This window comes from Peromyscus maniculatus, chromosome 14, assembly GCF_049852395.1.
Source record: "Peromyscus maniculatus bairdii isolate BWxNUB_F1_BW_parent chromosome 14, HU_Pman_BW_mat_3.1, whole genome shotgun sequence".
Lineage (NCBI taxonomy): Eukaryota > Metazoa > Chordata > Mammalia > Rodentia > Cricetidae > Peromyscus > Peromyscus maniculatus.
The window spans coordinates 80210879-80223152 of record NC_134865.1 but is presented as its reverse complement, the minus strand read 5'-3'; the positions used below and the strand labels follow the sequence as shown (position 1 = coordinate 80223152).

Below are 12274 nucleotides of genomic sequence, written 5' to 3'. Positions count from 1 at the left end.
CTGAGCTATCTCAATGGCTCATGATAGGCTTTGTTGTTTGTTTGCTTTTGTTTTGTTTGAGACAGTGTCTCTAAGTAATCCTGCCTGTCTTGGAATACACAGAGATACACCAGCCTCAGCTTCCTGGGTGCTGAGATTAAAGGTGAGCACCACCATGCTCAGCCAAGAAAGGCACTTTTAAAGGGACAGTAACATGCTACAACCTCAGTGTGTTTTAAGCAGCGAAACTCCACAGCCTGGATGGGGCAGTTACACAGAAAATCCACTCTGACACAAGGTGAGCCACTGCACTCAGATGTAAACATAGGACACTGACACACATGCATGTTGCAGGATATTCCTTTACACTGTGTGAAGATGTGTCATTGTGACTGGTTTAATAAAGAGCTAAATGCCATTAGCTAGGCAGGAAGAGGTTAGGCAGGACTTTTGGGGACAGAGGACTTAGGAAAGAAGAAGGTGGAGTCACCAGCCAGACATAGAGGGACCAAGACATGCAGGAGGAGAGGTAAAAGCCATGAGTCACATGGCAACACATAGATGAACAGAAGTGGGTTAATTCAAGTTATAGGAGCTAGTGCAACAAGCCAAAGCTAAGGCCACGCTTTCATAATGAATAATAAGTTTCCTTGTCATTTTTTTATGGGCTACACATGCATGTGGTCAAGGGTTTTATGACATCTTTTGATTCTGAAATTTGAAGGCACGGTCACTACAATGGTACTTAACATAAGCACTGCTTTTGCATGCCATATCCTGGGAGAGGCATGAAATAATGGCTTGGCTTGGCCAGAAGCCCACTGGTACAGAGCCCTGTTACAGGCTGTGGTCCCACGGGTAGCAGAGGAGTCTCAAAAGCTGTCAGTGGCACATCCTGAAAGAAGCTGAGTGGACAGGCCAGCTAGATGCCTTTTGGACTTGGCTTTCTAAAGGGAGTCTCCCACGTCTACACCCAGACTGGCCGAGGGGCTGCCATGCACCCATGGGTAGCTGTTTGTTGTGCTTTGGAGTAAGCTGAGGACGCAGGAGGTGATGAGACACGCCAGTGAACACTCCGGATGGAACCCCTGGTGGGAGCTGAAGCATTCTCTGTCAGCTCTCACTGTCCCAGGCAATCTGACCCGTTTGTTCTCAGTGGTCCATCCAGATGGTCCCTTCCTTGACTCAAAGATTATTTAAGGATCGTCTACAAATGTGCACTTCAGCATCAGGACAACTCACCACCAACACACCAACAAATACTGTCACACTTGGTGAGATGAGTTCACTGGGTCGGGGCCAAGGACATTTTGATTTGGGGATCATTTTGAAGTGAAGGGCCCATGCAAGAGTGTGGCTCTTTAAGGATGCCGTGAATGTTGCACCACACCCACCCTGCTGTGGGTGCCGCACCACGCCCACCTTTGGTAGGTCCTTTTCTGTTAAGCACAGCTTGCTGCTCCTCTGTGATGTTCAGCCTCCGAACCACGTCAGCCAGCGCTGACTTGAGCAGCTGAATATCGTCCTCCTGCATCTGGACCCGTTGCTCCAGAGAGGCGATTCTGTCCGATACCTCCATGCTGCTGGCAGCAGATGCGCTGTCATCTAGACCAAAGAGAAGCGTCAGGTGAGTGAAATATGCCCCGTGACAACCAGGTCTGTACACACGCCAGGACACTGTTTGAACAAGATACAACCTACCGATCTAAGATAACGGCTTGTTGGCAAAATCACTTGAGACAGTTCACTTTACAGAACGTGGAATCTTTGTTCTGTTACTGGCATCTCACTCTCCACATGCTTGCCACATTTAAACTGAGCTCTAAACCGGCATCCTGTTTTTCTCCATGCCAGGCAATGTGTTTGCTTGTTCGCTGTATCAGAGAACCTTGGTGACTTGAGTGATGTCAGACAGTTTACTAAGTTATCAACATTGCGGAATTCCCTCTGTTTACAGTGCTGGCTGACAGGTAGTTTGTGGACAGAGGACCACATTACCCATCCATATGCTGAGCCTGTAGTCACTCAGCCTCTTGAAACCAAAGGAGGTCTGTCTAAATCCATCTCACATTTCTTAGATCCCCGACCAAACCATGGCCACATGGTCCTAGTTGTGAGATGGAGATGCACCCCGACCAAGGCGAGAATGTCAGCACAGACAGGACAGCTCCATAAAATTCAGACACAGCCTCAGAGCCTGGGATGCAGAGCTCCACTCCCGAATTAGCACAGGTTTGGGAAATGTGGCTCCACTCTTTGAAGGACAGAGCATCGAGTGGTCAAATCTGTCTGGTAAGCAAACCTTTATGTGACAGCCACGGTCATCAGAGTCACAGGTCCCAACTCCTGGCCACTGCACAGGGCTCTGCATGACCTTCCTCACCTCTCCTCATTTTTAGAATCTTCCTCCTCACTGACGGCATTCCTACCACACCACCATCCCCGTCCCCGGCATTGGTGTGAATGAGAATGGCCCCCATAGGCTCGGATGTCTGAATACTTGGTCCCTAGTTGGTGGACTGTTTGGGTAGAATTAGGAGGTGTGGCCATGTTGGGCATGTGTCACGGCGGGTGGGGTTTGAGGTTTCAAAAGCTTAGTGCTATTCCCAGTGTGCTCTCTTTCCCACGGATCTAGATGTGAGCTCTCAGTGGCTGCTCCAGCCACCCGCTGCCATGCCTTTGCTCGCCTCCAAGCTTCTGGAACCATTAGCTCGTTAGCTCGTTAGCTCGATTAAACTCTTTCTTTCCTAAGTTACCTTGTGCATGGTGTTTTATCATAGCAACAGAAACCCGAAGCTAAACCCGAAACTAAAGCTCCCTTCAGAGCCTAAAAAACATTGTGTGTGTGTGTGTGTGTGTGTATGTGTGTGTGTGTGTGTATGTGTGTGTGTGTGTGTGTGTGTGTGTGAGAGAGAGAGAGAGAGAGAGAGAGAGAGAGAGAGAGAGAGAGAGAGGATGTGTGAGAACATGTTTGCAGATGCCATGGCACACATGTAGAGGTCAGAGGACAGCTTTCTGGGATCTAGTCTCTCCTTCTACTGTGTAGGTCTTGCTGACCCATCTTGTTGGCCCAACAGACATACTTTAGATATAAAGACAGGATGAAAATAAATGAATAAAAAATAGTATCATGTAAAGTGATTAAAATTTGAGAGGCAAAGAACCATGTCACAATGCAAGGGGAGGCAACCGTAAGGAAGATGGAATAGTTACCCCATGTATCAGCAAGTCCAGCGGAAGAGGCGGAGCCTTCCACTACAAAGAGCACAGACTCAAGTCAAACCACCCAAGCTCACTACCCAACCAACCGTGTGCAAAGACACTCATCTCTAGGGTACCCCGATTTCTTCACCAGAAAAATAGGGATGACATCAGCATCTACCTCAGATGGCTATTGTAACAGTAGAGTTCTGTATCTGCTTCACTTAGAATATATCTGTACAAGCTAATGCATCAGTGTATGCTACAATTAAACTATTATTATCAATATCATCAATACAATTATCAGAGTAAAACTCAAATCTAACATTTCTTTCAAAATTCCAGAGCATTAAGCCGGGCGTGGTGGCGCACGCCTTTAATCCCAGCACTCGGGAGGCAGAGCCAGGCGGATCTCTGTGAGTTCGAGGCCAGCCTGGTCTACCAAGTGAGCTCCAGGAAAGGCGCAAAGCTATACAGAGAAACCCTGTCTCGAAAAAAAAAAACCAAAAAAAAAAAAAAAAAAAAAAAAAAAAAAAAAAAATTCCAGAGCATTCTCTGAACAGTTTTAAATTTTTGTTCTGTTTGTAATTACATGTCTGTGCCTGGGTACGTGCATGCCAGAAGAGAGTGTCAGATCCCCTGGAGCTGGCGTTACAGGCAGTTCTGAGTGACCCAGTATGGGTGCTGGGAACTGAACTTGGGCCCCCTGGATGAGCAGTGCGCACGATTGATTAGTCCCTGAACCAGCTCTCTAGCCCCTTTCTGAACATTTTTGTGCAAGTAAGAATATGTATTTTATTAGTAATGTGTTTTGTAAACTGTAGTTATAGTTTGGATGCTTTCTCTCAAGGCCCCAGCTCAGGTGGGAGGTGGTGATACTGCAAACTTTTGGGGCTGGGGCCCAGGAGGGGCTCTCAAGTTGCTGGACACATGCCTTTACAAAGGATGATGGGATCTCCATCTCTTCTGCTCCTCTCCCCAGTCTCTTTCTTTTCTGTTTCCTAGACATGAGGTGAGTGGTTCTGCCCCACCGCACACTCTGGCCTCACGACAAGCCCAAGCCAACAGGGCCAACCAAGCATGGACCAAAAGTGTCAAAACGCCGAGCCGAATAAAGCTCATCTTCCCCTTAAGTTCATTATCTCCAGTCTGCTGGTATAGTCATGGAACGCTGACACAGAAAGATCTGCTATGACCTTTCTGGGTTGTTCATGTACACAGCTGCTTTTAGAGAAGACACACAAACTTGTGAACGGGGGTCTGAACCGGCACAGCACAGGAGCCTGTACGGTCCAAATCTGTACATGTATATCCACACACACACACAGTAAGACAGAACTGGCTTGCTGCGGATGGTCTAAATCCATGATTGAAAACAGCACCAATGTATCCTCAATAGGTGGGTGGATGGGCAGACGGATGGATGGACAGGTGAGACTTGAACAACAACAACAAAAACAACAACAAAACCCACATAAATCAGACTTTCAATCATATCACCAAATTTGTATAGAAAAAGGTATAATTGACTGTTTGACCAGAAAAGCACCCCCAAGTCTGCCTTTGGACACAAATAAAAACTGAAGTGTCTCATCTTCTAAGGAGATTCTCTGCTTTGGAGCCTTGCTAAGGTTTCCCCTGTGAACTAATCTGTGTGTTTTTCGGATCCCGCTCAGCTCTGACGCTTTGCTTGCCTCCATTTTTGAAGGCAATGACCCTCCAGAGTGCGGCTGGGAGACCGGCTGGCAGCACTTGAGTCCGATGTCTTCCCCTCGATACAGATGGGGAAAGGGATTAGACAGAGAACAACAGCAGAGCCTGCTCTGACCTTCACAGACCGTTGCCAACAGCTGAACATGCCACCGGATTCCACAGCTCGGAAAAAGAATGTCTTCTCTCCCTTCTGTTGAAGAAGACTGTGTTGTACTAGGAATCTGGCACGAATCAAACCAGCCCAAGCTATCTCTTTTAAAGTAGTTTCAGGTCTGGTACCTCCTGCGCAATTTACCCAGGAAAGTCATTAAAACGGAGCCCGTAACAAGAAGCAGAAGAGACGGCTCAGCGGTTAAGAGCACTGGCTGCTCTTGCAGAGAACCTGAGTTCAGTTCCTGATACCCACATGAGGGCTCACAACCACCTGTAACTCCAGTTCCAAGGGATCTGATGCTCTCTTCTGGCCTCTGTAGGCACTGATCCACAATGATGCACAAATGTCATGTAAGTATTCATACATAAAATAAATCTTTTTTTAAAAAGATTTGTAAACCTTTACATCCTAGTGACTTGGAAGTTTTCACATTCTGTAATCATTTTTCTTGTAATGTTAGAGGGAGTGTGTGGTGATAGTGTTCCCCAAAATATTGTGCACCCTAATAAACTTATCTGGGGTCAGAGAACAGAACAGCCACTAGACACAGAGGACAGAAAATGGTGGCACACACGCCTTTAATCCTATCATTTGGGAGGCAGAGATCCATCCGGATCTCTGTGAGTTCAAGGCCACACTGGAAATAATCAGGCATGGTGACTCATGCCTTTAATCCCAGGAAGTGATGGCTGAAAGCAGAAAGGTATATAAGGCGTGAGGACCAGGAATTAGAGCTGGTTAAGCTTTTAGGCTTCTAGCAGCAGTTCAGCTGAGATCCATTTGGATGAGGACACAGAGGCTTCCAGTCTGAGGAAACGGGATCAGCTGAGGAACTGGTGAGGCGAGGTGGCTGTGGTTTGTTCTACTTCTCTGATCTTCCAGCATCCACCTGGAATAATACCTGGCCCTGGATTTGATTTTATTAATAAGACTCTTTAAGATTCATGCTACAGGGGTGCTGTAAAAAACAAGCTTTCTCTACACTTTCATGCCTTGGGTGGTGGGGAGTTGGGGCTCGTCTGTCTTTGAGAGAGGGTCTTATGTAGCATAGGCTGGCCTTGAACTCACTATGGAGCCAAGCATGACTTGAAACTCCTGCTCTTCCTGCCTCTGCCTCCCAAGTGCTTGGACTTCAGATGAGGTCATCACCTACGGTTTATGCACTGCTGAGGATCGAACTCAGGGCTTCGTGAATGCTGGGCAGACACTCTACCAGCTGAGCTACATCCCCAGCCCACCTCGGGTTTTTAAGACTTCCATTTGAAACTGGAACCCACTAGATGGGTCACCTGCTTACTTGGGTAAGCTCTGTTTACCCGGCATGGGGTGTAACTGGGCCACTGAGGAAGTCTCTTCCACTGTAGAGTGACGGTCTCCAGACAGTAGCCACGCCACAGAGCGCTGGCACTGTGCCCACAGTGGTGAGGCACTTAGCAGTAGAGGCCTGAGCAGGCAACTTCTCTGCAGGCTTTGGTCAAGAGCAGATATTCTCAAGGCCACAGGTTTAGACATCCTAGCATTGTGCCGATGGTCCTGAGACAGGCTGCTAAGTGTTACCTATGGGAGGGGGTGTCCTGGAGTTGTAGAGGGAACAGGGTACAGTGGAGAGAGCACTGGCTGGTCACAGAAGCATGCACGGTAGGATTCCTGATCTTAATCATTAACTATGTGGCCCCGGGAAGGTAACTTGACCACTCCTGGTCCAATTCTCCTGCCTCTGGTGTTCTCACGAGAAGGAATGTCAATGTGCACCTAACATCTAATATTAACACACTAACGGTCTGGAGATGCTCACACAGTGGTGGTGTGTATCCACACATAGGTGGGGTGTCCCTTATCTGAAAAAGTTTGGACCAGGAGTGTTTCTGGTTTTGAAGTTTTTCAGGCTTGTGTTTTGCTGAGTGAGCAGGGCAAATATCTGAAATCTAAAACGCACCACGTCGATTCTCTAAAAGCTTTGGATGTCAGAGCCTTTTAAAAATACTTTGAATTTTCAGATTAGGAACACTTCTCAATGAGTGGCTCCCTGCTGCTAATGTTATTGCTATCTCAACAAAAAGCAAAGCCTGACCTTCAAGGCACTGGCGACAAGGTGTGACGCCGGAAATAAATCCTCAAACTGCAATGATTGGCTGGTGAGGTCACCCAGACTGAAGACATCCCTCCTGCTCTCAGCACAGTGACAACCTCAAGACAGAATGGCTGGCGTGACACAAACGCTCACATGCAGCACTGAGAGGTAAGTCCAGCCCTAACCAGCCTCCCTCTCCTCCAGACCCAGAGGAACCCTGCTGACTCCAGACAGGCTCACAAAAGTAGGGACAGGCGGACGGGAGAAAGCAAGGTCCAAACGCAGGCGAGGCAAGGACAGGGTTTCAAAACAGTGACTTAAGTTTTGATGAATTCACACCACTGAAAACCAAAGAGGGAAACTGAGGCCGTCATCCACACCACAGCTGCAATGGAGCAGCTCGATCAATTTACCAGCTCCTTTCTCACATCCTTTTGCCCAACTTGTTATCAAGGTAGAAAAGTTCTCCTGAGGCTGCAGCATCTGATTTGTTTGGAAGCCAACTGCAGTGTGCTGGAGCTGCCGGGGATCAGAGCGGGGCGGGGAGCATGCAAGGGCACAGCCAGACTCCGAGCCAGAGGATCTCAACCTGTGGGTCGTGGCCCCCTGGGTGGGGGATTGCATATCAGATATTTACATTACAATTAGTAACAGTTGCAAAATTACAATTATGAAGTAGCAACAAAAGTAATTTTCTGGCTGGAGGCCACCAACCACATAAGGAACTGTATTAAAGGGTCACACAGCTTCAGGAAGGCCGAGAACCACTGCTCTAAAGCAGCTGGGATGAGAGAGTCAGGGAGGAAGATAAAGTCCTTTAAACACACACCTCCTCGACAGTCACACCAGATCCCACCACGAGGGAAGACAAAACCGTGACTGGAGAAGGGGCGAGCAGGGGAGACAGAGAAGGCAGGGCTAGGATTTGGAAACGCCTGGGCGCTTGGTCTGAGGAGAAGGCTGCAAATGCTCGCGCTCACACTTGTCCTCACATTTGTTCGGACCACTTAACAGAAAGGATCCGAAAAGGTCAATTTAAGGTCTTAAAATTAGGTACCATGGTTTCAAAACCTTTCAGCCAGGAGGATTGCTTGAGCCCGGCATTTGAGCCCAGCCTGGACAACATGGAAAGATCTTGTTTCTCAAGGGATTTTGTGTGTTTTATATTTTTGGTTTTGGCTTTAGTTTTTAGGACAGTTTCTCATCATGTAGCCCTGGCTGGTCTAGCACTCCCGATGTAGACCAGGCTGGCCTTGAACTCACAGAGATCCACCTGCCTCTGCCTCCCGTTATTTTCTATTTGAAGTATTGTGTTACCTATGAAACTGTCTTCTTGACCTAATAGCTGTGATTGGTTTCAGGCCTGTGAAAGCCTGTCTCGTCACGGCTGAGATGAAATCAGAAAGCAGTTTAAATAGTTGAAAAATCCATCCACAGGGTCAAAGCCAGCTCACTGGCTGCCTAACATAAATAAGGCTTCCTAAAGCATCCAGGCAGTGGTGTGCCTCGGCAGGCTGCTGCTGCACAGGCGTGGCTGGCAGAATACCTTTAAAAACAAGAAATCTAAGTCCTTCTTGTACAGCCTCTCTCTCAGGTCACTGTCAAACAACGGGCCATTTGAAGCCAGGTACATGTCTTTAGTCCCAGGAGAGGCAGAGGCAGGCAGGTAGATCTCTGTGAGTTTGAGGCCAGCCTGGTCTACATAGTGAGTTCCAGGACAGCCAGGGTTACATAGAGAGACTCTGTCTTAAAAAAAAAGGGGGGTGGGCTGGAGAGATGGCTCAGAGGTTAAGAGCACTGGCTGCTCTTCCAGAGGACCCAGGTTCAATTCCCAGCACCTACATGGTAGCTCACAACTGTCTATAGCTCCAGTTCTAGGGGATGGAGCACCCTCACTCAAACATACATGCAGGCAAAAACCAATGCATATAAAATAAAAATAAATTATTTTAAAAAACAAAACAAAAAGGACCCTTTGAACTTAGTGTTACTTCTATCCATGATCCTGTTCATGATCATTTTGTTACAGAAAACACTTTGTCCTTTTTTAATATCATGAAACTACTGTTTCTAAAGTACCATCATTTTCTGCTTTGAGCTATGATAGGATAACTGGGGTTTGGCCTTGTCATCTGAGCTCAAAGAGTTGAAAGGAAGAAACCAAGTGTGTCAGACAGCCAGGGACAGTGACTTCTGAGAGATGGTGGATCAAAGAGTGGGTCTACAGCTGTTTCAGCATGTGGCTGCAGCTTCTGGAACAGCCACACAGCAGGGACACAGGTGGAACCTGGTGGTGGTCCTAGGTCAAGGAGACATCACAGAAGATCAGCACAGCCAAGGTGACAGACTAGAGATGCAGGGGACACACAGGAAAGGAGGACACTGCCAGGAGGGGTACCCCAGACACCTGCAGAGGATGCTCCCTTGTCTTCAGGTGTTATGCAAGGTCATGAAGGAATCTGCCATGAAAATGACAGAGAACAGTCTCCAGAGCCCACACGAGATGGTTCCTACCATTGCACGCTATGGGGTCACTAGACTCAACAAAGAAAGCATCCACTCATGGTGGACCAGGAGCAACAGTGTTCCTACTCAGGAACTGAGGGAGGTTTAGACCCTCCCATGAGTTAGCCCTCTGGGAGATCTGATCCTCAGTTCTATGGTGCCAGCCTCCCTGAGATATGCATACACCACACAATTAATCTTGCCACAGAGCCTGTGCATGTAGGCACACTTCAATGGGAGAGCCAGCCGGCCGATAGAGGGTGGTCAATGGCCTCTGCTATTCAGCGCCATGCCAAGGCCATCTTGCAGTTGTGAGAATTCACCTTGCTTAATGTAAACTTGGGCAGCAAACCGTGTCTATGTGGCTGTTGGCCTAAAACAACCAGGGCACACATCCTGGAACAGTGCCCGACCCCTGTGTGAGTAGGGGGTACCAGTGACACCCTGTCAAATGTCTACCCGGGGCTCTCTTGTAGTAGTAAGGGAAGCTGGGGGCCTCGTCCCTGCAGCTACCATCTTTGTTTCTTCAGCACATGAACTCATCACAACATCCACTCCACCAAAGAGTAAGCACCACGGTTTGTTTTCTTCCCTGCTCTTCACCACAAACTTCGAATGGGCCTGGCACTCCACGGCACGTGACACACCTGTGTAAGGGGATCACATGGCACGACACACCCCCAGTGCTCACCGACCCCACAGTCAGTGCACACACACACTGGGATGTGTGTGTTCTACAAAGAACACAACAGTCAGGTTGGAGCTGTGGGGTGTCTTAACCAAAGTTTGCCTGTCATAAAGGGTTCCCAGAAGAAGGTGCATTGCATCCGGTCCCTTGCAAGGTCTAACCCAGGACCACGAACGCCAACCTCCTGGGCCTCCTGCTGTACCGTGCTTGGCAGACGGCATCCCGCTCTGAGCCCCAGGTAGAGCTATAGCTGCCATGTGACCAGAACAAGGCTGACACTGCCCATGCAGGAGGTGGCCGCCTCTGTGGCCAGGAACCGGCCCAAGCATGGGAAGACCAGCTTCTCCGCTGGCACCGGAGTCACCTAAATGGTGGTTTTACAGAGGAAAAAAAAATCGAACGATCATAAAACAAAGCTAGTTGTGCATTATAAACCAGCCTCCCCAGGCCTATGCTGGCACCCAAGGGTGTATGTAGCAGGATTAGGAGGAGTCTCAGCTAGACGGAAAGGGGACCTTAGTCTGCTTCTGGGAGGCAAGGCTGCTGGAACCCACACTTGTCACCCCACTGACGCCAGCGCCGATCCAGAAAACACAGATGGATTGGACTGGTGACAGCCAGCATGTCTGGTGAGGGAGAGTGGGCCAAAGAAAGGGATGCTGGAAGGGGAAATGGCTAGAGAGAGGCTTCGGCAGCCTAAAGTGGGGACCAAAGACACGGAGACAAAAATAAAGAAACAGGAGAAAACACGCACGCATTCATGCACCCGCTCATGCAGGGGAGAATAGGCACTCTGGCCCACGCGGCTCCTCAGCTCCTCTTCACCTGAGCAGGAGCGTTGGCGCCACTCAACGACCTTTTACGTGGAACACTTCTAACAGTAAAGAGAAAAACAAGGGGCATTTCAAAACAGACAAACGCGCGTGCCACAGGAACTGGCTCTGGACGCCCTACCCAAGAGGGATTCTACAGGACGGGCCAGAAAATGAGAAAGACAGAGATTAAGGAATATTTGTAAGACATGTTAATGTTCTCTCTCTCTCTCTCTCTCTCTCTCTCTCTCTCTCTCTCTCTCTCTCTCTCTCTGTGTGTGTGTGTGTGTGTGTGTGTGTGTGTGTTTTGTTTTGTTTAACCTCAGCACTTGGGAGGAAGAGGCAGGTTGGTCGCTGTAAGCTCCAGGCCAGCATGGTCTACATAGTGAGCTCCAGGACAGCCAGAGCTACATAGTGAGACTCCATCTCAATAAATACATAAATAGAAAGTATTAATATACCTTACAAATGTGATTATTACTATTGTTCAGGTAACTGAATGTCGCATGTCCATTCACCAGTTATCAGGGAACACATGCATGCTTGTGCACACACGTGGGTGTGAGTCTACATTCTCATACACAGTTTCTGCAATTAACATTCAGATCCACCATCTAGACAGAGTCAAGGTGGAAACATAAAGGAAAGAAGAAAAAGAACAGCCCTGGAAGGAGGCAGACCCGAGAAGACTGAGGAGGAGGAAGTGTGTTTGGTCTCCACCGAAACGCCGGAGTTCCTCCTCACAATTAGTCCCACCAGACTCTGAAGCTGTAAAATGCCTTCGTTCAAAAATGAGCAGCCAGATTTTTCCTGTCTTCACACGAGGTCGTCTGTCTGCCAATCACTCCGTATTCTTCTGCAGACGGTGTGGCAGCTTCGGAGCTGTGCTTGGACCTGCCTTCTGGCCTCCCTGCCCCCACTGGGGGAGCATTCCAGCCACCTAACCACACATCTTCTTACTGTGAACAGCTTGTGGTTAGCCACAGAAGCATTACAAAGCCCACGTGTGAGCATATGAGAATACACTTTCAGATACCCGCCTTGAGGGTTTTTAGGTCTGCCCCCTATTCCATGTCTTCATTTCTTGTAGAATCCTTACAGTGTAGAATCCCTACAGTTGGACAAGACAGGAGACCTAGTGCCATACACAG

The 12274-nt window shown here is 48.4% G+C and overlaps 1 protein-coding gene across 7 annotated transcripts in view; it reads right to left on the bottom strand.

Moving 5' to 3' along the window:
- Eml1 (EMAP like 1) overlaps window positions 1-12274 on the bottom strand; it is a 161152-nt gene that overhangs the window by 68409 nt on the left and 80469 nt on the right. For all 7 annotated transcript variants that reach the window (XM_006971690.4, XM_006971691.4, XM_042261154.2 and 4 more), the window contains exon 2: window positions 1402-1584. In XM_006971690.4, the coding sequence (XP_006971752.2) occupies window positions 1402-1584 (183 nt within the window). The remainder of the gene's footprint in view (window positions 1-1401; window positions 1585-12274) is intronic.